This window comes from Urocitellus parryii, unplaced genomic scaffold, assembly GCF_045843805.1.
Source record: "Urocitellus parryii isolate mUroPar1 unplaced genomic scaffold, mUroPar1.hap1 Scaffold_145, whole genome shotgun sequence".
NCBI lineage: Eukaryota > Metazoa > Chordata > Mammalia > Rodentia > Sciuridae > Urocitellus > Urocitellus parryii.
The window spans coordinates 58,383-85,727 of record NW_027552032.1 but is presented as its reverse complement, the minus strand read 5'-3'; the positions used below and the strand labels follow the sequence as shown (position 1 = coordinate 85,727).

The 27,345-nt window shown below is 40.7% G+C and overlaps 1 protein-coding gene across 1 annotated transcript in view; it reads right to left on the bottom strand.

Moving 5' to 3' along the window:
• LOC144251650 (DNA polymerase alpha catalytic subunit-like) overlaps positions 1-27,345 on the bottom strand; it is a 67,616-nt gene that overhangs the window by 26,400 nt on the left and 13,871 nt on the right. The window contains 6 exon segments of the mRNA XM_077794460.1: positions 21,381-21,556; positions 22,097-22,298; positions 22,555-22,642; positions 23,074-23,166; positions 23,998-24,060; positions 24,528-24,643. Of these exon segments, the coding sequence (XP_077650586.1) occupies positions 21,381-21,556; positions 22,097-22,298; positions 22,555-22,642; positions 23,074-23,166; positions 23,998-24,060; positions 24,528-24,643 (738 nt within the window).

Here is a 27,345-nt window from a genome sequence, read left to right as displayed (position 1 = left end):
TTGCGCTATGGGTGTCCTATTGAGGAATTTGGAGCCCGATCCCACAGTATGTAGATCATACCCTACTTTTTCTTCTATCAGATGCCGTGGCTCTGATTTAACATCAAGCTCCTTGATCCATTTTGAATTAACTTTTGTGCATGGCGAGAGATAGGGATTCAGATTCATTTTGATGCAAATGGATTTCCAGTTTTCCAAGCACCATTTGTTGAAGATGCTATCCTTCCTCCATTGCATGCTTTTAGACCCTTTATCAAATATAAGATAGTTGTAGTTTTGTGGGTTGGTTACTGTGTCCTCTATTCTGTACCATTGGTCCACTCGCCTGTTTTGGTACCAGTACCATGCTGTTTTAGTTACTATTGCTCTGTAGTATAGTTTGAAGTCTGGTATCGCTATACCGCCTGATTCACACTTCCTGCTTAGCATTGTTTTTGCTATTCTGGGTCTTTTATTATTCCATATGAATTTCATGATTCTTTTATCTATTTCTACAAGAAATGCTGCTGGGATTTTGATTGGCATTGCATTAAACTTATAGAGAACTTTTGGTAATATCGCCATCTTGATGATGTTGGTTCTGCCTATCCATGAGCAGGGTATATTTTTCCATCTTCTAAGGTCTTCTTCTATATCTTTCTTTAGGGTTCTGTAATTTTCATTGTATAAATCTTTCACCTCTTTTGTTAGGTTGATTCCCAAGTATTTTATTTTTTGGGGGGATATTGTGAATGGAGTAGTTGTCCTCATTTCCGTTTCAGAGGATTTGTCGCTGATATACAGGAATGCCTTTGATTTATGCGTCTTGATCTTATATCCTGCCACTTTGCTGAATTCATTTATTAGTTCTAATAGCTTCTTTGTAGACCCTTTTGGGTCTGCTAGGTATAGAATCATATCATCTGCAAATAGTGATAATTTAAGTTCTTCTTTTCCTATTTTTATGCCTTTAATTTCTTTTGTCTGTCTAATTGCTCTGGCCAGTGTTTCGAGGACTATGTTGAACAGAAGTGGTGAGAGAGTGCATCCCTGTCTTGTACCAGATCTTAGAGGGAATGCCTTCAATTTTTCTCCATTCAGAATGATGCTGGCCTGTGGCTTATCATAGATTGCTTTTACAATGTTGAGGTATGATCCTGTTATCCCTAATTTTTCTAGCGTTTTGAACATAAAGGGATGCTGTACTTTATCGAATGCTTTTTCTGCATCTATTGAGATGATCATATGGTTCTTATTTTTAAGTCTATTGATGTGGTGAATAACATTTATTGATTTCCGTATATTAAACCAGCCTTGCATCCCAGGGATGAATCCTACTTGATCATGATGTATAATTTTTTTGATATGTATTTGAATCCGATTCGCCAGAATTTTATTGAGGATTTTTTGCGTCAAGGTTCATTAGAGATATTGGTCTGTAGTTTTCCTTCTTTGAAGTGTCTTTGTCTGGTTTCGGAATCAGGGTGATGTTGGCCTCGTAGAATGAATTTGGAAGTTCTCCTTCTTTTTCTATTTCCTGAAATAGCTTGAAAAGTATTGGTGTTAGTTCCTCTTTAAAGGTTTTGTAAAACTCTGCTGTATAACCATCCGGTCCTGGGCTTTTCTTAGTTGGTAGTCTTTTGATGGTTTCTTCTATTTCCTCTATTGTTATTGGTCGGTTTAGGTTGTCTATATCCTCCTGGCTCAATCTGGGCAGATCATAAGACTCAAGGAATTTATCTATGCCTTCACTATCTTCTATTTTATTGGAGTATAAGGATTCAAAGTAATTTCTGATTATCTTCTGTATTTCTGAAGTGTCTGTTGGATATTGCCTTTTTCATCCCGTATGCTAGTAATTTGGGTTCTCTCTCTTCTTCTCTTCGTTAGCATGGCTAAGGGTCTGTCAATTTTATTTATTTTTTCAAAGAACCAGCTTTTAGTTTTGTCAATTTTTTCAATTGTTTCTTTTGTTTCAATTTCATTAATTTCAGCTCTGATTTTAATTATTTCTTGCCTTCTACTTCTTTTGCTGTTGTTTTGCTCTTCTTTTTCTAGGATTTTGAGATGAAGTATGAGATCATTTATTTGTTGGTTTTTTCTTTTTTTGAGGAATGAACTCCAAGCAATGAATTTTCCTCTTAGAACTGCTTTCAATGTGTCCCATAGATTCCGATATGTTGTGTCTGTGTTTTCATTTAACTCTAGGAATTTTTAAATTTCCTTCTTGATGTCTTCTAAAACCCATTGATCACTCAGCAACCTATTGTTCATTCTCCAGGTGATGCTTGATTTTTCCTTTCTTCTTTTATCATTGATTTTCAGTTTCATTCCATTATGATCAGATAAGATGCATGGTATTATCTCTACCCCTTTGTATTGTCTAAGAGTTGCCCTGGGACATAGTATGTGGTCTATTTTTGAGAAGGTTCCATGTGCTGCTGAGAAAAAAGTGTAGCTACTTGATGTTGGGTGGTATAGTCTATATATGTCAATTAAGTCTAGGTTGTTAATTGTGTTATTGAGTTCTATAGTTTCCTTATTTAACTTTTGTTTGGAAGATCTGTCCAGTGGTGAGAGAGGTGTGTTGAAGTCTCCCATGATTATTGTATGGTGGTCTATTAGACTCTTGAACTTGAGAAGAGTTTGCTTGATGAACACAGCTGCACCATTATTTGGGGCATATATATTTATGATTGTTATGTCTTGTTGGTGTATGGTTCCCTTGAGCAGTATGAAGTGTCCTTCTTTATCCCTTTTGATTAGCTTTGGCTTGAAATCTATTTTATTAGATATGAGTATGGACACTCCTGCTTGTTTCCGCGGTCCATATGAGTGATATGATTTTTCCCAACCTTTCACCTTCAGTCTATGTATATCTTTTCCTATCAAATGTGTCTCCTGTAGACAGCATATTGTTGGGTCTTGTTTTTTGATCCATTCTACTAGCCTGTGTCTCTTAATTGGTGAGTTTAAGCCATTAACATTTAAGGTTATTATTGAGATATGGTTTGTTCTTCTATCCATATTTGTTTATTGATGTTACTAAACCTGATTTGTTATCCTCTTTGACTACTTTCCCCCCTTTACTGTCCTACCTCCCATTGTTGGTTTTCAATGTTATTTTCCATTTCCTCTTCCTGTAATGTTTTGCCAAGGATTTTTTGAAGAGATGGTTTTCTAGCTGCGAATTCTTTTAACTTTTGTTTATCGTGGAAGGTTTTAATTTCATCTTCTAACCTGAAGCTTACTTTCGCCGGATACACGATTCTTGGTTGGAGCCCATTGTCTTTCAGTGTTTGAAATATGTTATTCCAGGATCTTCTAGCTTTCAGAGTCTGTGTTGAGAGATCAGCTGTTATCCTGACTGGTTTACCCCTAAATGTAATCTGCTTTCTTTCTCTTGCAGCTTTTAAAATTCTCTCCTTATTCTGTATGTTGGACATCTTCATTATAATGTGTCTAGGTGTGGATCTCTTATGATTTTGCACATTCGGCGTCCTGTAGGCTTCTAGGATTTGGGATTCTGTCTCATTGTTCAATTCTGGGAAGTTTTCTCGTATTATTTCACTGAATAGACTGTTTATTCCTTTGGAATGGAGCTCTGTGCCTTCCTGTATCCCAATGACTCTTAAATTTGGTCTTTTGATATTGTCCCATAATTCTTGGATGTTCTGCTCATGGTTTCTTAGCAGACTTGCTGAGCTGTCTATGTTCTTTTCCAGTTGAAATACTTTGTCTTCATTGTCTGATGTTCTCTCTTCTAAGTGATCTACTCTGCTGGTAGTATTCTCAATTGAGTTTTTAAGTTGGTTTATTGTTTCCTGCATTTCTAGAATTTCTATTTGTTTGTTTTTTATTACCTCTATCTCCCTGTGAAATTGATCTTTTACTTCCTGGATATGTTTGTCAATGTGATCTTTCATTGTCTGATTTTGCTGTCTCATGTCTTCCTTGAGACTCCAGATCATCTGAAGCATATATATCCTGAACTCTTTATCTGATATTCCATCTGTTGCAGCTATTACCTCTTCTAAAGTTGAGTTGACCTGCATTGCTTGTGGTCCTTTCTTTCCTTGTCTTTTCATACTGCTCACGTTTCTTTCTGCTTGGTGCAACTGTTGTGTTTTTGAAATTTACCCCCTATTTATTTATGTTGCTCTTGTATAGTTGAAAAGTCTCCCTTGCAGGTGCGGGCGGCAGCTGTGCCCCTACTCCAATTGGGGTGACGTGTCTACCACGCTGGCGGCTCTCTGGGCCTGTTCCGGGAGTGGAAGGCGGCTCTGCTCTGCCCCTATTCCAATTGGGGTGTCGTTACTACCATGCTGGCAGGTCGCTGGGCCTGTTCCGGGCGTGGGCGGTGGGCTTGGCTGGCGGGATTCCACCTAATGGTAGTCCCTAACCTCCCTGCTTGCTAATTAATGGCTTCTCTGAGGCGCCACACCTTCTGTAGCCGCGGGGCAGGCCGCGCAAATCAGTTGGCCTGGATCTCTGGGGTCCTGCTGCTGGCTGTTTTGATGTTGCAAGCTGTTGGAGAGTGGTGGTGTATCCTTCAGCTTTCCCGGATGGTGGCCGCTGACTGCCTGGATGGAGTGTCCGCTGTGGGGGATGGGACGGGACTGTACTGCTTCCTTCCCCTTCTGAAATCCCGTACTCGGCCCAAGGGTCCGTGTGGGCTTGGCTGGCGGGATTCCACCTAATGGCAGGCCCTAACCTCCCTGCTTGCTAATTAATGCCTTCTCTGAGGCGCCACGTCTTCTGTAGCCGCGGGGCAGGCCGCTCGAATCAGTTGGCCTGGATCTCCCGGGTCCTGCTGCTGGCTGTTGGGATCCCTGGCACTCTATCACTTTGATTTTTTTCTGCTTGCCCCTCCCCCAGCGCTGGCTAGCCAGGTTTCGTTTTGGCTGCTACTGGGAGAAGGGGTTGTAGGTCAGGTGTCTCTAGTTTCCCCCTAGTCTTTATGGAGGCTCAGCTTGATACTCCGTCTCCCGGCAAGACTAGGAGAGATTTTATGCGAATTCCCGCTGTCTGGGGGGTGAGCTGAATGACACAAACCTGTTTTGATGTTGCACTCTGAAGGAGAGTGGCGGTGTATCCTTCAGCTTTACGGGATGGTGGCCGCTGACTGCCTCGGTGGAATGTCCACTGTGGGGGATGGGACTGTACCGCTTCCTTCCCCTTCTGAGATCCCTTGCTCGGCCCAAGGGTCCGTGTGGGCTTGGCTGGCGGGATTCCACCTAATGGCAGTCCCTAACCTCCCTGCTTGCTAATTAATGGCTTCTCTGAGGCGCCACACCTTCTGTAGCTGCAGGGCAGGCCGCGCGAATCAATTGGCCTGGATCTCCGGGGTCCTGCTGCTGGCTGTTTTGATGTTGCAAGCTGTTGGAGAGTGGTGGTGTATCCTTCAGCTTTCCCGGATGGTGGCTGCTGACTGCCTAGATGGAGTGTCCGCTGTGGGGGATGGGACTGGACTGTACCGCTTCCTTCCCCTTCTGAGATCCCGTGCTCGGCCCAAGGGTCCGTGTGGGCTTGGCTGGCGGGATTCCACCTAATGGCAGGCCCTAACATCCCTGATTGCTAATTAATGGCTTCTCTGAGGAGCCACGCCTTCTGTAGCCGCAGGGCAGGCTGCGCGAATCAGTTGGCCTGGATCTCCCGGGTCCTGCTGCTGGCTGTTGGGATCCCTGGCACTCTATCACTTTGATTTTTTCTGCTTGCCCCTCCCCCAGCGCTGGCTAGCCAGGTTTCGTTTTGGCTGCTACTGGGAGGAGGGGTTGGAGGTCAGGTGTCTCTAGTTTCCCCCTAGTCTTTATGGAGGCTCAGCTTGATACTCCGTCTCCCGGCAAGCCTAGGAGAGATTTTATGCGAATTCCCGCTGTCTGGGGGGTGAGCTGAATGACACAAACCTGTTTTGATGTTGCACTCTGAAGGAGAGTGGCGGTGTATCCTTCAGCTTTACCGGATGGTGGCCGCTGACTGCCTCGGTGGAGTGTCCTCTGTGGGGGATGGGACTGTCTGCATGAGTTTTTTAACAGTCCGATTTTCCAACTCTTTGAATTAATCTTTTCTCTGGCTCACTGTTTATCTTTAGAGTTCTGGATTTTCAATACATTGTGTCTCTATTTACATATTTTACATTAGTTTTTCTTTTTTTCTAATTCTCTGTTTTTTTAATTTGTTCTAATTAGTTATACAGGACAGTAGAATGCATTTTGACATATCATCCATAAATGGAGTATAACTTCTTATTCTTCTGGTTGTACATGATGTAGAATTATAATGTGATCCTTCATTATATTATCATGTAATCATATATGCAAATAGGATAGCAATGTCCTGATTCATTCCATTGTCCTATCTACTCCATATCCTCTCCCCTCCTTTCACTCCCCTCTGTCTAATTACTATATTTCTGTTCTTCCCTTCCCCCCACCTTATTGTATGTTAGCATCTACATATCAGAGAAACATTCAACCTTTGGCTTATTGGGATTGGCTTACTTCACTTAGTATGATAGTCTCCAGATCCATCTATTTACCAGCAAATGTCATTCTTTGGGACTGAGTAGTATTCCATTGTGTATATATACCACATTTTCTTTATCCATTCATGTTAGAGGGCACCTAGGTTGGTTCCATAGTTTAGCTATTGTGAATTGAGCTGCTATAAACATTGATGTGGCTGCATCACTGTAGTATGCTGATATTAAGTCCTCTGGGTATAAGCCAAGGCTTGGGATAACTGGGTCAAATGGTGGTATACATTGTATTTCCTAAGTGTTCACTGTTATTCGCTAATCAGCTCTAGAAAATCTTAGTCATTTTTCTCTTAAAAGACTGGATCTCCCTCAGTGTCTCCATCTCCCCCTTCTTATAATTTCTGGATGTTAGACCCTCATTACATCTGCACATCTCTTAACATGCTTCCCTGTCTCTTCTTTTTGCATTAAGGGTGATTTATTCCACACATCTTCCTGTTCACCCAATTTAAATCTAAAATACATGGAACATTTCATTATAACAACTTCATTTTTCATTTTTATGTTCTATTCTAATCTTTTCTTAAATAATTTTTTAGTTGTTGTTAAACATTTATTTTATTTATTTACATGTGGTGCTAAGAATCAAACCCAGTGTGTCACTCATGCCAGGAATGGGTACTACCTGAGCCCCAGCCCCCTATTCTGATCTCTTTCTATCTGCCTGGTCACTCGCAGTCTTTGTGTGCCTGATTACTTCCACTTGTTTGTTTGAGGGAATCCCAGTAAAGTGAACTGGATTGGCATGGGCTGCAGATGATGCGGTTTGATTCTGCTTTGGAGCCAGTTTTAGTATCTCCTTTTCCTTTAAGAACTTTAGATATCTTCTGATTAATTTTCTACACCCCATTGTTTTTACATATCCCAAACATAAAGTAAGGCATGTCTCCCTGTGAGTTATGATGAGCACTAATAATAACCCCTTATGAAAATAAGATTCCAGAGCTCCTTCCATCCGTCTTCTGCCTTGATGGCAGAATGTGTCATGTTAGTGGTCACCATGCAAGTGGCACGAACTTCTGATCTCAATTATCTACAAAATTATGCTCAAATTTGCCTATAATTGTCATGGGCAAGGCTGAACTCAAGGACAGATTGATGGCCCACTGCTCTTCGCCCCAACCCATTAGGCAGGGTTCACATGACCGTCCCACACTGTGTCTCTGATCTTTCCCAGAAGCCCAAGGGACACGTTCCTCAGCCCTCGTTCCATGAAAGATCGTGACTTTAGGCTTGAACTGAGGAGTGATTATTGTGGATTGAAAAAGGTTTTTTTTTCTTCTCCCCAAACATCACCATGTTGACTCTGTTACTAAGCAAATTTCCTACTCTGGAATTTCAGAATGTCATTAGAACAAGGGACTGTGGGTGTTTTGCTGGAAATAGGGATGAGAGAAGGGAGTATTTACACACAGCCTACATTTTTCCTTGGCCTCTTAAGACAGGGCAGTGCTGAGGTTCCTCTCACCTAGCTGCAAATGACTTCCATGTCTCTTGGGCCAGAAGGAAGGACGGGAAGTTCATAGGCGATCTTGAATGCTCCTTACTAAGCTGTATTCATCAGCCAGCATTGTTCAGAGAGAACCAACAAAACATGCACAGAGACATAGGAGAGAAGAGAAATTGACTCACGTGACTGAGGCAGCAGAGAGATCCCAGGTCAGGATGCCTGCTTGTGCAGCCCTGGGACAGTGGCAGACTCTCATGGCACATCTGAAGTCCCCCCAAACAGGGTCACCAACAGTGTAGCTCTTGGTTTGAGGCTGAAAGCCTGGGAACCTTGGGGAAGAGGCTGCTGGAAGAGTCTTGCAGTCCAGTGGCCGGAGAGCCTGGACCCCTGATGTCACATGGGAGGTGAGGGTGCCCCACTTGGTGGTCTCCAGGTCCTGGTCATCCAGGTGATGCTCACCCTAACAAGGGCAGAGTTTCCCACCCAGTCCACCCTGACTCATGGGCTAACCTTTTCCTGAAAGTACTCCCAGACACACCCCAAATAATACTTTATCTAGGTATTTCTTCATTTAGCTAAATCACACCTAAAATTAGACACCACACAAGCTTTGCTTTCAGTCAGTAAAGAATTCCATACTCAGTCCTTCTTTCTGAATCCCAAAAAACAGCTGTTTGAAAATGAAAAAAAAAAAAAACCTTGTACAGTTTTTTTTAGACACAGCTTACTGTAAAAGAAGCACTTCCCATATTTTATTTTATGTTTACAACAGTGCTGTGGAATAGATAATATTAGTATTTCCATCTCATGGACGCAGCACTTGAGGCTCCAAAGGGTTAATGTTTTTGTCCAGGGTCACATAACTAGAAAATTGTAGAGCCAGGGTTTTTGAAGTTGGATGCTTCCTTGTTTTATGTCCCTTACCTTCCCAATAACTCTGTGAGGGGTGTGTTATTCCTATTGTACAGTGAGGAAGCCAAAGAACAGAGCAGTTAGGTAACTTGGGAAATACTACACAGCTTGTGTCAGAGCCAGGGCAGAACCAGGCCTATGTGGAGAAAAGACACTTTGAACCACAAGCTATGTTGCTGAATGTCTCTACCCACTGATAAAACAAGTAGACATCTTAATGTCTGTTAATGCATCTCATTTCCTTTATTATCCAATATAGTCATCGAATGCCAATCAATTTCTGTCACTACCTACCTCCCCAATCAAATCCCATATCAATATTAAGTAAACATATCCTCTGTGATAATGTTAGTATAGAGGAGAAATAATTAAGTAGTGATCTAGTTTGGAAACCGAGAGGAACAATGAATGGAGATATTTACCAGTGTTGTGTCACTGGAGAACCTTTTTGACATACACTTGTGGCCTGTTTTGCCTGCCTTTGTGTGTTGAAGAAGGACGCATCTTTTGCATAAGGTCGTGACTATTGCATAGAACAGGGCTTCTTAACCCCAGCATTAATGATTTCTTGGATCAGACAATGCTTTGTTATCTAGGGATGTCCTGTGCATTGCAGGACATTGAGCATCTTCTCTGATCTCTATGCACTAGATCCTAATTGCATTTTCCATTCTCCAATTGTGGCATAAAAAGTGTCCCCAGACATTACCAAAGGTCCCTGGAGTGGGGGGGGGCAAAACCACCCCCACTTGAGATCACATATCTAAGGAATCTCTGAAAGCAAAGAAAATCATCACTCTGCCTCTGAAATCAAACCTGCCTGCCTGAGAGACCCCAGGAGGCTTCTTAGGTTGCAGGGAGAGGCTATCCTGAACTAGGACTGAGGCAGGGCCCAGGCAATGCCCTCGTCTTAGCAAGAGAAGGAAAACATGGGAACTGAGGGTGCAGCCAGAGAGGACTGGGTTGTTCTGCATATTCAGCTTCAGAGAACTTGAGAACATGTGTGTTGAACAAATGCTTAGTGATATGGGGCTGCCACTCCCATTCCTAGAACATCCCACTCCCAGATCACTTAATCCTCATGGTGACCCAGTGGTGCCTCATGGTGACCCCGTGGGGCAGGTGCACATTATTTCCACTGCACAGAAAGGAAAGGAATGCCGAGGAGGTTGAAAGACCTGCCGAGGTTAGAAAAGGAGGTAGTTGGACTAAGAGCAGGGTGCAGGCACAGAAGGGCATATCCTTTCCAGCCCACTCTGGGGGCATAGGAGAACCTTCTAGAAATGACATGGAAACACTGATATAAAACTATCCTTTTACTAACTTGGTCAAATACATGCACCCCTATCGTGGGCAGACACCATGTTATCCACCAAGGATACAAACATAAATAAACCTAATCCCAGCCTTAAAGAGCCCAGATTATGGCAGGAAAAAAGCTATACACAAAACACCTTCCAATAGAATAGGCCACATCCAGTGATAGCTATATCTGTGCAGATGGTGCCGTGGGAGCGTAGAGTGGAGCTGAGGGGAGCCGTGGGAAGGCTGGGAGGGGCCTCAGGGCAAGCTTACTGGAAGAGGTGGCCTGTGAGCAGAGTCCAAGGATGTCACTGAGGTTTGGCCAAGGAAATGGCTGGGACTTCAGCATTTACCACTAAGAATCAACTGCTACAAATTGCAGTTTAAATCTAACAAGCAAAAATGTACTGAATTTTTTCATTAAAAGAAACAAAAAAAGTATCATGGGTGGAGAGAGCCCAGCCCACTGGGCTGGCCCAAGGGGTGTCACCTGTCAGAGAAGATTGAGCAGGAGGACTTGCTGCCATTTGGATTAGTCAAGATTCCCCAGAGAAACCGACGTGACAGGAGAGGTGGGGTGGGGTGGGGTGGGGTGGGAGGGGGAGGTTTTAAGGAGTAGCTGTTGTGTGGCTGTAGTGTGGCCACAGCGTAGGCCAATGGGGGAGATTCTGGAGAGTCAATGTTGCTGCCCTGAGTCCACAAGCAGGTCAGCAGCAAAGACTCAGGCCAAGCTTCTGAAATGCTGTCTCAAGGTCAAATATCTTCTCCCCAAGACAGTCTTTGTCTTGATTTTTGTTTTTTTGTCTGTTTTTGGTGGATTTCACCCAGGAACCTCCTGTGTGCTAAGCAAGCACCCTATCACTGAGCTGTATCCCTGAACTCAGTCTTTATTCTTAGGACCATCAGTGGATTGAATGAGGCCACCCATATCACATCCTAGCCAAGCTGACACATACAATTAACAATCATCAACTGGGTGTGGTGGCGCACGCCTGTCATCTCAGTGATTCAAAAGACAGAGACAGGAGGAGAGCAAGTTTGAGGCCAGCCTCAGTTACTTAGTGAGACTCTCAGCAATTCAGTGAGACCCTGTCTCAAAATACATTTTTAAAAGACCTGGGGATGTAGCTCAGTGATACACGGGAACCCCTGGGTTCAATCCCCAGCAAAATCTCCAAAAATTTAACAATCATTTTATCACGGTTGGTCATGTATTAATCTCTCCCAGAAAGGATTATAATTTTCCATCTGGAAACCTACTGGATTTGGGAAGGCAGAGTCTCTAAAGCCTGATGTGCTATGGGCTCCAGACCCTCAGAGGAAGTTGTGGCTTGGGGTGGGGAAGGAAACACATTAGCTCATATTTAGTTGAATATTTTAATACCATGGATAGTCATAAATCCCGACATAACCTAGCTCCAAAGCAGATCGCTGAAATAGACTGAGTAGTTCTTAAGGGCTGGTAATTAAAAATCTATTTTATGTCTACAAAAGGACCTTGCTTTCTGATGGACCCCAAGATGAATCTTTTCACGAAATAATAAATTCAGTAGTTTTCTTTGTCCAGATGGAGGAAACCTTCCTGTGTGTCTAATATCAAACCCCAAAGTTCCATGGCCTTTAGCTGGGCTGGGGCATGGATGTGTTTCTTCTTTGTTCATCTCTGTGTTAATTTTCTTAGCTTATAAATGGAGGAAATAACTCCATTCAGGTCTGATAAAGCGGTTCCTGAGCAGGCACATGGACATTCAAGCACAACATGGCAGTTATTGGCATGGAGGGAAGAACTCCACAAACATAATGGGTTGGTATTGCTAGAACTATTATTTCTATGTTTGAACATTGAAACTGCCCAGGGAAGAAGCTCGCAGGAGGGGTCTTTCAAATAGTCTCCCTTTATTTTTTTTTAATCTCTTTAGTAGGAAAAAAATAATTCATTTCTAAGGAACAGATCAGATTCCTAACCAAGAATCTTTAATCAAGAATCATTTCATTTGCTGCAGAATCTATACCTTTCAAAGAGGAGTTCATACATAGAATCCACCCACAAAACTAAGCTGAATTAGTAGGAGGAGAGAAGGGGGGTGGTTATACAAAATTCACACTGACAGAAAAAAAGAGTGTGTAGAAGTCCATGAGAATAGGCAGGCACATCCCAAGTGCGTTTGGTTTTTAAGGCAAGAGCTTCACTCTGGTTATGTAAAATGATAGGGGGAAGAGAGGAGAGGGCTGGGAGGACATGATAAATTATTCAGGTCTAAGAGACAGTGATAAAAATGTCAAAGCAGCCCTGTCATGGAATCTTTGCACCAGCTGAAAAAATTCAGGCTAGAAGCTGATTCAGCATCTTTGCCTCTGATTAAAACCAATTGCAAGTACACAGACGGGTAGAAGGAAGAGAAGAAACCTCAGGAGTTCCTTGGAAATGACAGATCAAATGATGGGCCACAGCTGCCATGTCAGGGTGAAACGGAATTACAGATATTCACCACGGGCAGAGGGTCGGCCAGCCCATGCAAATGGTAGCGCTTACAATCAAGAACTAGGTCTGGCTGGAACTTCATTAACTCCGGGCGTGCCTGCTTCTTCACTGTGAGCATGCCAGCTCTTTTCCCAGGAGCATCCCTTACCCTCGTTGCATCTTTGATGGGCGTATTTCTTTCCCAGCTGCCAAACAAGAGCTGTACCTGCCACACCAATGTCCACCATCCGTGCTTCCTGACACTACAGTTCAGACAGCAAAATGTAAGAACCTCTCCCACATCACCCGGACATAAAAACAATTTTTCATATCTATTTGGAACAGATCAAGAGACAGACATACATGTGAGGCAATGTAAAGCCTGGGCTGTCTGGATTCAAGGACAGGCCTGCCAAGAGAAAGCAGCTGCTCAACACGTCTCAGCCTTCCTTATCTCTCACACGGGGAGGGTTACAGGGTTCCTTCTAAGGATTCAACGAGTCCCCACATGTAGAGGATTGGGGACATGTCTGGTAAAGAGTAAGTGCTCCAGAAATGTTAGTTCTTATTAAGATTGTGCTTACAGGAGACATTTGCCACCCACTAAGGGAATAAATGAATGAATTGGGTGCTTAGGAGAAACATCATCAGGCAGGCTACTGGCCACTCACATGCACCTAGTGACAGCAGGCTCTGTCCATTTATAAGCACAGATGGAATGATGTGGATAGGGACTGCTGACCATGGTCTCTTCCAATTTGGCTACAAGCCCCTAGTATTCATTTCTATGTAGTAATGGTGTGTGGAATTATAGAATTTTGCCACCATCAAGTAATAAAGTTGTTTCAACAGCCCATTCACAAATACCACGTATGAAGAGGCACAAAAGAACCAGAGAACACTGTAAATAAAGCCTTCCCGACATTGACCACTGTTATTATGGCAGTGTTGTGGTTTCCTTCTTAAGTGTCCCCCGAAGCTCACGTGTTGAAGGCCAGGTCCCCATTGCAACAGTGTTCCAAGGTGGGCCTTTGGGAAGTCATTGGGTTGTGAGGGCTTTGACTTCATCAATGGATTAATCCACTGATGGATTAATCCACTTCCTAGGCTATTAGGAAGTGGTACAACATTTAGGAAGTGGAGCCTAGTTGAAGGAAGGAAATGGGGATATACGAAGAGTACATCCTTGCTTTCTCTTGCTGCTTCCTGGCGACCATGAGATGAGCAACTTCTTCACCATGCACACGTCCCTCCATGATTTTCTGTTTCCCCACAGACAATGGGGCCAAGTGACCATGGACGGAAACCACTGAAACCACTATGAGCCAAAATAAATCTTTCTTTCTTCTCAAATAGTTTATCTCTGTTTTTTTGTCACAGTAATGGAAAACTGACTAGCACAGGGAAGGAAAAGGTTTACTTTGAGCTGCTAAAACATTCTGCTCTCTGGTGAATGACAGCATCATGGACAGAGATACAATAAGGCAACACACCATAACGTGCTGCTTATGGGTTTGGAACCTTACGAAAAGGAGGTGAGAGGCAACAGAGCCAGACAAAGGGATCTATGTGTGGGAGGGTGAATATGCACATCCTCAACCCTATTCTCCCTCCTCCAGGTGAAATGTCCCATATCCCATATCCCTGCATGTCCCTCATTGCCAAAGAATTATATAACCAGAAAACCAGGAAAAGGAAACTGCTTCAGTGGCAAACCAATGCTCCACAGGGATCCGATGATTTCTTATCACTTCCTCCTTGCATGGCTCAGCTATGGCAGGCGCCCCAGTGGGGACAGCCAGGTCTGAGAGCTGCCCTGATTGTCCCCACAGTTGCATCACCTGCAAACCCACACTGAAGTCCTTCTGCAGAACAGTAAAATGCCAACTCCCTCCTTGGCTTCCTGACCTGCTATTTTCCCTGGCTGTCTCCAGAGCCAGCTGGAGGGGAATATCATTCTTAAACTATGTGGAATAATGTCACTTGAGAGCGAGGCAAACTGTTTCTACACAGGTCTTTGTGTCCTTACTAAGATTTTGTTGCTAAGGGCACACCAGAGAGCCCCCATATGGGGGAAGGATCTGATGGAGGCCAGGTATTTTCCTTTTGTTTTATTTGGGTTCTAACCAATTTATTGGCCAGTCAGTGACATGGGAGCTTCAGGGACATTCCTGTAACAGATTCCGCCTCCATCACACCTTGGCTATCCTTTGCCTAAACATTTCCTCTGCAGAAGGACAGCCTGTTGGGGCTGATTCTTTTTTAAATGTTTCTATTAATGCCTATTAATGCACTATACATAATATTGGGTTTGGGGCTGATTCTTGAGCTCTGGTATTCAGTCACGAGGATCGAGCCAGACTTCTTTCTTTATCTCTAGTGATCCCACCTTTGAATGAATTGGGCCATTGATGGCACTGAATCTTTCTTTCTGGTACTGTGAACTCATGTTGAACCCACCATGCAGGTATCTAAAGGAGGATGGGTTTTAAATGAGTCTCTTGTAGTTCTGGGCTTCCTGGATAAAAATTTAGTGTTGGAGTGAGGTTGGGTGAGAGGCAAAGGCAAGAATATGAATAATTTTACCATAAGGCAGAACTAGGGTGGATACTACAAGAGAGGTTTGGGAAGTTGTAGGTAAAAGGGATCCCAGGACTGAAAATGAGGCGAGAGAGGCCTGGGGTGTTTTCCGTGAGCAGTTGAGTCTAGTGGAGATATAAGAAGGTCACAGGCTGTCATCGACTGCATCTGGAATGTCCCCAAAGGCTTATGTGTCTAAGGCCCAGTTTCCAGCTGGTGGTGCAATAGGGTGTTGGTGGGGGCTGGCTGGAAGAGGTGGGTCCCAGAGGCTATGCTGTGTCCCTGGACCCTCCTCTCTGTCTCTTTTTGCCTCCCAGCCTCCTGGGGTGGTCAGCTGTGCTCCTCCGTGCCCTTCCCACCATGAAGTTCTGCCTCACCCAGGCCCAGAACCATCAGAGCCAAGTGACCATGGACTGAAACATGAACCAAAATAAATCTTTCCTTCTTTGTTTTTCCCAGGAATTTTGTCACAGCAATGAAAAGCTGACCAACCCACAGGCCACCCCAAAGCACTCTAGTGGGGCATGCAGAGAACTTCAGGGAAAGGCTCTGATTGTCACTCTCTCAGGGTTTCAGGACTTGGTTTGTCTTGCATACCACGGTCAGTTGGGGGTCCTCTTCCCATTCCTTGACACTCCAAGCCATACTAAAGCTCATAGAATGGTGTCTGACAGGGAGCCCATGTGGTTTCTAAAAATCTAAGCAGCATCGCTGGCCAGTGGGCAGTGCTTGAGCTATTTTCTTCTGGAAATTTACATACTGGAGTTCCTGGACGGGTGAGAGCATCACAAAGAGGTCCCTCTGGTTTTTCCTATCTTGCTAATATTCAAAACTGGCAAAGTATGAAGTGACTAAAACTCTCTATTTGAATGGGTTCTCTTGGAAGTCAAAGAGCAGAAAAGACTCACTGTACCCTTCTGCCATGTTCTGCCACACCTTGGGCCCAGAGCAGTAGTCAGACAGTCGTTCATGGACTGAACCTCTGAAACCATAAGCCCCAAATGAACTTTTCCTCCTCTAAGTTGTTCTTGTCAGGTATTTGATCATAGTGATAAAAAGCTGCCTAACACATCTCTTATTCTATATAAACATATATATCTCATAACAGGGTTCTATTATAATCTATTTCACCCTTTCTATATCACAAGTTACTTAACATATCTAGCTAGGTAGTATTTATACTGTTCCTTTCTCTTCTGCTTCTATTTAACAAATGGTTTACTAATAAAATCAGTAGATATCCTTCTTTTGTGACCCTCAGAAATATACACAACAAAGTAAAAACATGCCTTTCTAAACATCAAGTTATTGTTCTCCCGTCTCTTCAACAGAAAACTAGCCATTAAGAAAGGACTGCTGGGCTGGAGTTGTGGCTCAGCAGTAGAGCACTTGCCTAGCACGTTCAAAGCCCTGGATTCAATCCTCAGCATCACATAAAAATTAATAAAATAAAGGTATTCTGTCCAATTACAACTAAAAAATATTTTTAAAAACAAAGAAAGAAAGGACTCCTAAGATCTGATAGTCAACCCAAGAGATGGTCACTGTAAAAAAATTCCCAGGCTCCATGAACTAGACAGCAGTAATCAACATAGCCACTTATCTGAGACACTAAGAAAATTGTGGTACATCACAAAGCCAATTACCCCAGTTTCACAAGACAGCTCATCATCAGTATTTCCTTTTGTCACTTATTCTAGTAGAAATAAGACTATCTAAGGATTTTCATTTCTGCAGATGATTAAAATTCTTACAAGAGTTGTGTGATTTTCAGCTGGGGTGAGGGAAGTGGGGAAGATAAGGGAGAGGAAAGGGCGGACCGTGGGACGATTTAAAGGAAAAAATCACAGTAGCACAGAAATTTAGAAGTCATCCTCACGACAGTTAAAGATGGGAAAACAAAATTCCATGCAAAGAAAAATAAAGACTCTAATATTGGATTCAAAGATTCAAATAGCTCATTTTACAGTCAAACTAATATCACACTTCATGCAACACATTTGACACTGTTTATGCCTCGTTTGCCACAAAAAGATCATGGTAAACAAAGATTACATTCCCCCCAAAGTTACTAGCTGAAACCAGGTGCAGTCAGGATTATTCAACCTTGAAAAAGTCATAATGAAGACAGGATATCTTCCCATATGCAAAGAGTAAGATTCTTTTCATAATTATGGTGCATTCAGCAACAACTGACTGACTTAGAATCTGTAAGAAAGTGAGAAACAATAACAGGGTCTTTGGGAGTACTTCGTTTTTATTAGCATCATTGATTTCACAAAGCTCAGTGATCATTACCTACTATCACGATGAAACTGTTCAACCCTCTGAAATTAAAGGACTTTTAAAAAAAGCTATTTTATTTAACCCATTGGCATCAAAAACAGAGAAAGATGTGCCACCTCAGAGAACACAACTTGCAAAGTACCACAGAATGGCAAAGTGGACTGACAATGAGAAGGCCCGACTTCTGCCACTGAAGAGTCAACTACTTTTTTTCCCCAGAGCTTGTTTCCTACTAAGTGAATAACTAGACTAGATAATCTCTGAAGCTTTTTTCAGCACTTGTATGACAAAAAAAAATATTAACTGAGCTGGCCATCATGACATGTGCCTGTAGCCCCAGCTACTCAGGCAGCTGAGACAGGAAAACTGCTTGAGTCCAGCTGGAGCATCACTTGAGCCCGTAAGTCTGAGTCCAACAGGGGCAACATAGTGAGATTCCCCCATCAAAGAAAGATAATTGTGAAATGTTTCCCTGGGCCAGAGGTACAACTCAGTGGTAGAGTACATACCCTGGTTCAATTCTTAGCACCACCAAAAAATTTTTCCCCACTATTGATTTTAAAAGCCTATCCATGGCCGGGCGTGGTGGTGCATGCCTATAATCCCAGAGGTTTGGGAGGCTAAGGCAAGAGGATCACGAGTTCAAAGCCAGCCTCAGCAAAAAAGCAGGGTGCAAGAAACTCAGTGAGACCCTGTCTATAATAAAATATCAAACAGGGGTGGGGATGTGGCTCAGTGGTCAAGTGCCCCCCAGTTCAATCTCCAGTACAAAAAAAAAAACCTATCTATGACACTGGCCTGATATCAGAAATTAATTACTTTGAAAATTTAGTTGTGCCTCCATGTTTCAATCTTAGCCTCCAATATCCCTTACTACAAACCATCACTAATTAAGAAAAATGTCTGTGATGATATCTATTTATTTGGTATCTGACCCATCCAATATAGTAGCTACTTTTCACATGTGGCCATTAAGCACTTAAAAGGTGGCTACTGGTTGAGAAACTGAATTTTAAATTTTATTTCCTTTTAAACAGTATAAATTAAAAGAACTACAAATGGCCATTATATTGGACATTATGGTACCTTAGTAGATCCCTGCCTTGTGAAACAATGGTATTTACTAATAAGAGTATAAACCAAAAAAACAAACGATAAAAATAACAAACTCTCTTTCACAAAGAGTTTAGTTGTGGATGGACACAATATCTTATTTTTATGTGGTGCTGAGGATCAAACTCCGTGCACCATACATAATAGGCCAACACTTTTCCACTGAGCTAAAACCCCAACCCAGAACTGTTGTTTAAGGTTCTGATCCTTGGCAACCAATGCTGGCAATGATGCTTTATAGGCACTTACTTGGGAGGGGGTCACCATCCACTTTTGTTTTACTCATTCTTATTTCACACTGCTACAAGAATTTAGGAAGCAAACTAAATAATGGCAGCAAATTCAACTCTGGTGCTCTGTAACTCTCCATGTGCATCCACCAGACTGTCAATCACTGTGTAGTTTATTTCAGAGACCATTTACTGAATGCCTACTATGGACCTGGCATTATACTGAATACTGGAAATGAAAGATTTCTAGCAGCTTAAAGGCTTTGAGATAGAGAAAAAAAACTGATTCAGATCATTTCAAAATCAGATGACAAAACTACAATGAGAAAGGGTATGATGGGGTCATAGGACTCTAAGGTCCATCTAGAGGTTTAGGAAAACTTTCAGGAAATGACAACTGAGCTGAATCTTGAAGAATGTGTCAGATAAGGGCATCCCAGTCAGACAAATACTATGAGTAAAGGGACACGCAGCAGCAATTTCTAGGGCAAAAATTCATAGACAGCAGGCATCAGAAACCTTGCTAAGGAGCTTGGACTCTGTGTTATAAGCAATAGCTACTGAGGATTTTTTTTAAATGAGGAAATGATATAGTCAATGTTACTCTTCTGATCAATCACTCTGGCAGTAATGTGGAAGACAACAGTTTAGAGATCAATTAGGAGGCTGGTACAATGAATTCGGTAGGCAAGAAGGGTTCAGGGCACCAGTTATGAGGAGATAGATTATCTACTTTAGAAGAAGTAAACTAACAAGTGAGGAAAAGGAGGGAATCAAGGATGGCTTCCAGGTTTCTGGTTTTGATGGAACCATTAACCAATGGGTTAATAATTAATCAAATCTATAAGGTCCCTTTTACCATGCAAGGAAACATCACAAGCTCCAAATGTTAGTACATAGACATCTTTAGGGAGAGGGGTCATTATGCTACCTATTACACCTCTCAGTTCCATGAAGTTGAGAAGTTCTCTCAGAGGTCTTAGAAAACAGGAAGAAGGTTAAAAAAAAAACAGGACTTAAAAAAATCCCAGAATTAACAGGCAGCTACTCAAATTCAGAGATGAGAAACAAATGAGATATGTCAAAATTATTTTGCCTCCTATCTTTTAGGCAAAGGGTAAAGATTAAAAACAGAGAATCTCCACTATTTCTGTTTAATGAAAAAACATTCATTTGGAGGTGATTTTTAAATTTTAAAAAAAGTTATCCTGAAGAACTGAAATAATACATATTCAATTTGGTTAAAGAGAAACAGGCCCAGAAGCACCACCAGAAACATATTTGTTCAATTTGAGGAGGGTCTTTTCTAACAGTTACTGTTGTTAAAAATGGAATGACCCTCCTCTGTCATCTTAAGGGCATTCTTGGCTCTTGTAAGATGATTTTTTTTTCCTCTACAAAGAGGGAGTTAGTAAGGCTCCCCTCATCAGAAGGTCAGGCCTATGAATTCTAAAAGAGAATAAACTTTTTGTTTCATTTGTTGTGTGGCCCTCTTCTTCAATTTATCCCTAGCATTTTGTGAATCAAGAATTCACAATACTAGTTCATTAGGATGACCTGGGAATCAGTCTTGATTTCTTCTTTCCATCAATGCTCAGATTCAATCCATCAACAAGTTTGTATCAAAATACTTGTTAAATGCCTTCATTTCTCTCCTTCCCAGCCTCCAGGGTCCAAGTAACTAGTACCTCTGCCCTGGAATGACTGATCTCCAGGGCTTCTATAATTTCCTACCACCCCACTCTAGCTCACCCTTCTACAGCTATATATACAAGCATGCACACACAGAATAACATGTCTGTTATTCTCTTCACAGACAAGAGAATTCCTGTTTAAAGGCAAAGTCAATTATGGGACCATCCATCATTATATGGCCTTTTACCTTTATCTCCAACTTCTCTGCATACCAATCTTATCACTTGATAACTATGCTACTATCACACAGGCCACCTTCTTCGTGTCAGTCCTTCCCACTTACTGGATTCTTAAGCTGAAATGTCCTTTCCTCGACTCTGTATGTGCCTCACATCTTAGCCCAGGGATCATCTCTTAAGACAGGCCTTCACTGAGCATCCTACAACTAACTCCCTTTTACATCAGTTTCTTTTATTTATAGCCAATTTCTCCCCACCCACTCCCACCCCATTAAAATATAAGCAACATTATAGCATAGGGAATTTGTGCAGTTTGTTCACCCCCTCTCAGTGCCTTAAACATAACATGTGTCCAATTTGCTAAATAAAGAGACAAATTAATGACTGATTCCATTTGCAGAATAATCCTGCAACTTCAGATACATCGATGGCAAAGTACAAGCACATTCAAAAATCACAAATAACTGATTTTTGGAATAAGCATTTTAAGGACTATTCACACCACACGGTGGCTCACACACTTTACAATGAACAAGTCCTGCTCTCCTATAACACACTTACATGAGGGCAGAGCCTGTGCCAATGTTCAGCACTAAATATTCAAAGGAAAACTTGCTACTCCATCAAGACATATGGTTACTTTATCTTTGATTACCTGGTTGGTTATACTGATCTTCATAAGCATCCAACCAATAAAACTGGAACACTTGTTCTTCATCTGTCCCTTTTACCAATGGGAGTTGACTGGAATCCACTTGAATTTCTTGTGCTGAGAAACTATCATCTTCCTGATCAATGCCCCAACAAGAGTCATCTGGGAGAAAACTTCCCCTGCAGAAATTAAATTTTCCAACCTTTTCAAAATCTAACAGAGTAGGGCTGGTGCTACTGCTCAGTGGCAGAGCACTTGCCTAACGTGTGAGGCACTGGGTTCAATCCTTAACACTGCATAAAGACCTAAACAAATAAAGGCATGCTGTCCATCTATAACTATGAAAACTTTTTTTTTTTTTTTAAATCTTGGCTGGGACTGTAGCTCAGTGGTAGAGCACTTGCCTAGCACATGTGAGGCACTGGGTTCAATCCTCAGCACCACATAAAAATAAATAAATAAAATAAAGGTATTGTGTCCATCTACAATGAAAAAAAAATTTTTTTTTTTAATCTAACAGAGGGGCTGGGGATGCGGCTTAAGCGGTAGCGTGCTCGCCTGGTATGCGTGCGGCCTGGGTTCGATCCTCAGCACCACATACAAAGATGTTATGTCCACCAAAAACTAAAAAATAAATATTAAAAAAAATTCAAAAAAAATCTAACAGATTGATTAGAGTGCTATCTGCCAGGAAAAAAAATACCAGAAAATGCTCTTACAAGCAAGACGTGGTCTCTTTCCTAGGATCCGCCTTATGTTTCATCCTCTCTGCTGGCTCACTCTCTTGGTCCCAAGTCTTGGCAGCCACAGGCTTCATATCCACCTCCTCAGCTTCCATGGGCTCATCAAAGTCACCATCTTCAAACTCCATTTCCCCTGACTCAAACTCATCATCCGGACACTCTGGCTGCACCAGCTCTCCTATAGACATCAGCATATATTCCTGTCACATGCTAGTACCTGGGGCACAATGGTTTACCCAACACTGAAACATCAGCACATCCCTTTTCCTACACTTGTATTTCTCTTTAGTCTCCAAATTGGATGTTTTTAACTTTTAGTGCTACAAATCCAAATCTTTCACACTTAGACTTGCCATCACAATACCTCCACTTCTTCTACTGCTGTAAAAACAACTGCTCAACACCCTTGCACTTCTGCCTGACATCAGACTTACCAGCAAATTCAGCTCGTTTAAGAGGAGCAGGAGTTAATGAAAGCTCCTTCCTGGCGACAGGGGAAGCAGTTTTTCCTGAAGGAATTGCCTGTAAACATTTTTAAATGTTTAGTCACTTAGACTTGCATACTAAAAATATGTAACTGTCCTACCCTGACCAAAGATAATGACAGTTCCCATTTATAAAAAGATTTTATGTATTATTAATGTAATAGCTTCAATTATTTTACTGTTACCTAGATTTACAGAAAAAAATACTTGTTTCCAGGAGGAAAATTATTGCATTTAGCACAGTTGTGATACCTATAATAAACACATATTAGTTACTACAAAATTTACTATGAAAAAAGCAGGCACATGCTATTTTTGAAATACACAAAACTATATATTGAATGGCAGTCCTAATTTAAAAAAAAATCAAAAATAAATTCAAAGGCATTTCCTTCACATAGAAAAGCAAAAATACATAAATTTAAAACAATATCATAAATCCAGAAAGGGTATCTCTATACACTTTACCTTGGGGGTGTACACAGCAAAAGGATTCAGAGAAGCTCCAGTAGATCTTTTCTTCTTAGGTATTATTATAGGTGGAAGAGTTATTTGAGGTTTCTAAAAGGAAGGGTAAGACAGATATTCACTGCCATGCTTGGTTTACCACGTAACAGAGAAAGTGCATTTCGCTCACTGAAACCCAATAAGCATTTTTACTTCCCTGCCCCCCGCCCCCCGCAGGATCTATGTTCATACACTGTGGTTACTATAGCAACAATACTACAGAAGTCACTAGAAAACCTGAATAGATACTGAATCCACCCCTCACCAATTCTTTTCTTTTTAAAATTTAACGCAGTCTTTCACTTATCCTTCCAGAATATTACATTTAAAAACAATCAAGATACATATGACTGCATAGTGTTGATGCTAGATTATTTTGATCTATGGCCATTTAGAAAGAAATACACTTCTAAATAAGCACTTAGAATTTATGAGAAATGCCCAAATTTCAAATTCGCAGTGTAGGTGAGCCTATTTGAGTTCTATCAGGAATAGGACACTAACTCTTTCTTCACTCCCACTCAGAATTAAAGACTGACAGGCTTCAATCTATTTAGGGAACATATGCTATAGCAACTGAACACAAGCAGTGAGCATTCACAGAACTGATTCCTGGGTGTATTCTTACTACTTCCAACATACACCCACACAGCCCCATCTACATAATCGCATAGCTGTAACAGCTAGAAACTACTCACCTAAAATGGTGAGAAGAAACTAACTGGAAGATTTTATTTTTCTTTTTATTTTTGTGGGATATTTCTTTTGGTGGTACTGTCCTTGCATTTTTTTAAATTCTAGCAAAAGTCTATTCCATACAACTTCTGAATTATTTCTAGAACCAATGTTCCCTGCACATTTTATAACTCCCAAAGAATCACTTACCTCAGTGTTCAGATCTTGTAGAATGTCACCTAGCAGTTCATCCTTAGGCAAATCTACAGCTTTCTAGAGATTATAAAGGAAGGCAAAATGAGAAAGCCCTGCACATTAAATTTTCACCCAGACCACACACATGACTATGAAAGGAAGAACCTAACCAATCAGTCCTTACATCTTCATTTCATTCACTCTAAGTGCTCAAATCTATTCAGATTTTAACTACCACCTGTGTATACATAAATTCTAAATTTATAGCTCCCATCCTCTATTTTAATTCTCATTACATGATATTCCTTCTAGTCACTGAAATTAAACACACTTTCAATTCAGTTTTCCTGTTCAATCTTTCTTTTCTATGTCCCAAATTCTAATCATTGAGGTGCTTAAATCATTTGAAAACTAAAGTCAACTTAGTGAGTGAAGCTAGGAAAATGTTATTTAAATATGTATTAAGTTTCTAATATCTGTATAATCATATTCTAAATTCATTTCACAAAGGAAAAGACAAAATATACAGAAACCATGAAACTCACATCTGTGGTTTTCTTTCCAGCACTGGCAATGAACATTGACTTGATATTGTTTGGTTTTGTCACTGCAAGTTTCTTTACATTCTTCTTGTCTCTGTTGCGTGCTTTAGCATCCTTTCCTATTGGAACATATATTATTTAGAAACACAAAAGGTCCCAGTTCAAATTGGAAAACAAAAAGCCTAGTAGTCACTTGTTCTCCATATATGGGAATTTGGGAAGAAAATATTAAAACTTCAAAATACAAATATATAAGATTTTACACGAGGTACATAAAGAAGAAACTTTAAAATAAGCTAAATTCAAAAACTCAGGCTAAACGTTATTACAAAAACTGATAAAACACAAGTTAAATATCAGGATGAGTTAAGTGTGACTATTTAATTGCTAATGTTAGTGTTAATAAAAAGTCTTTTTTTTTAAGTGAGACAGGAGGGCTGGGGTTGTAGCTCAATGGTAGAGCACTTGCCTGGCACGTGTGAAGCACTGGGTTCAATTCTCAGCATCACATAAAAATAAATAAAAGTATTGTGTAAAAAAAAGTGATATAGGAAAGATAAAGCCAAGCTGGAATCAAGATATTATCCTAGTAACCTTCATGAGATCATATCTTTGATTTTATATGTAATTTGACAGAACAACTTAACTGTAAAGAAATGGAATTACCAGTTATGATACTGTAGCATCCTGATTTCCATTTTTATGAGAACAGCAACTAGACACATGCAACTATGTCACATTAACACTAAACAGCACAGAGGCATTTGCTCATTAAAAGAAAACTTTTGCCATTTAATCTCTTCTGACCATGTGTAAATCAACTTTCCTAATACTGTCGATTTTAATCTCACTTTCTGATTCATCCCCAAATAGTCTCAATCTCAAAAAAACTAAATGAATAATTAAAATAGTGTGGTAGTGGCATATACATAGAGAGACCAGATGAGTAAAAAATACAATCTAGAAAAAAGACCCCATCACATATGGAAATTTAGCATATAATAAAGGTGACAACTTACATCACTTGGGGAAAAATAGATTTATAAATAAATAGTGTCGGCTAGCCATTTGTAAGATCCATATAAACATCAAAAGGAAATTTTAAAAATAAAACTATGCAAGTACTTTAGAAAAGCAAATTCCTTTGTAACCTGGGTATAGTAAAAATCTAACACTAATTCAAAATCCACTTTCAAGGAAAAAACAGATTGATAAATTCAATTACACCAGAAAAGGAATTTAAAGAAAAACCTGGAGAAAATATTTACAATATGTATCACAGATAAAGTATCCATTACCCTGACAAACATTTCCCTGATATAAAGATCTAAAACAACCAATTGAAACTCAAAAGGAATGTGAGCAATAAATACAAAGTTTTATGAGAAGATCCACAACTTTATGTATAAAAGAAATGCAAATGAACACCACACTGAGATGCCATTTCTCGCATATCAGACTCACAAAAATTCAGCTTAACAACATACTATCAGCAGGGCTTTGGGGAAATACACACTCAGACACTGTTCATAGGAGGGTACAAAAGAAAAACTCCTAGAAGAACTTGAGAACTTGGCAATATCTTGTCAACGCCTAATAAAAATTTTGTGAGCATTTACTCTCTGAGCCAACAATTCCACTTCTAGGAATTTTCCAAGGAAAACATAATATGCACAAGAGTTACTGGATGTGTGGCACTATTTGTAATAATAAATTATTGAAAATAAATGTCTACCCAAAATAATTATTTTAATAAATGATAGCATATCAATATAATGGAGTACTATGCAGCCATAAAGACATAAATAAGAAAAATCTGTTAAGTACTAATATGAAGTGATTTTCAGAATATCTTAAATGAAAAAAGCAAACTACAAAACTATCTATAGATGATATCTTTTGTCTAAGAAAGAAAATAGAAATACATACACACAATTCCATTCCTAGGTATATATCCAAAAGAAATGAAAACAGGTATTCAAACAAAAGCTTCAACATACATGTTCATAGCAGCATTAAAAAAGGTAGATAACTCAGTGCCCATCAACTGATGAATGGGTAAACAAAATGGGCAACACATATCCAGATAATATTATTCAGCCACAAAAAAGAATAAAGCACTAATACATGCTATAGCATGGAAGGAACTTTAAAACATTATGCTAAGTGAAAGATGCCAGACAAAAAAGGTTACATATTGTATGATCCCAGTTATATAAAACATCCACAACAGGCAAAACCATAGAAACAGAAAGCAGATTAATGGTTGCCAGGTGCTGAGGGAAGGAAGACTAGAGAGTGACTGCTTAATGAGTATGGGGTTTCCATCTGGGGCAATGAAAATATTCTGAAATTAGATAATGGTGATGGCTGCAAACACTGCAAATGTACTGAATGTCATGGTAAATTCTGTGATATGTATTCTACCATAATAAAAACAGGCATTTTTCACATGGCAAGGCTATGAAAAGGTTTACAGGACATTTGTAAAATATGTGAGACCAGAGAATTGCATTAAGGAACTTGTATCTTTATTGAGACCAACTGGAGCAGTTTGAAGACAGAATATACCTAATGGTTAAAATGTTTAGTATGCAAGGGAGCTGGGGATATGGGGATATAGGTCAGTTGGTAGAGTGCTTGCCTTGCATGCACAAGGCCCTGGGTTCAAACCCCAGCAACCGCCCCCACACACACAGTTTAGTATGCAGAAATCCACAATTAGTGTTTGTTTTATTGTGCTTTTCCAGTTATTTTTCTTCATTTGGACTTGACCAATATTTTTCTCTATTTGAAAACAGCATGCCAGGGACTGGATTCA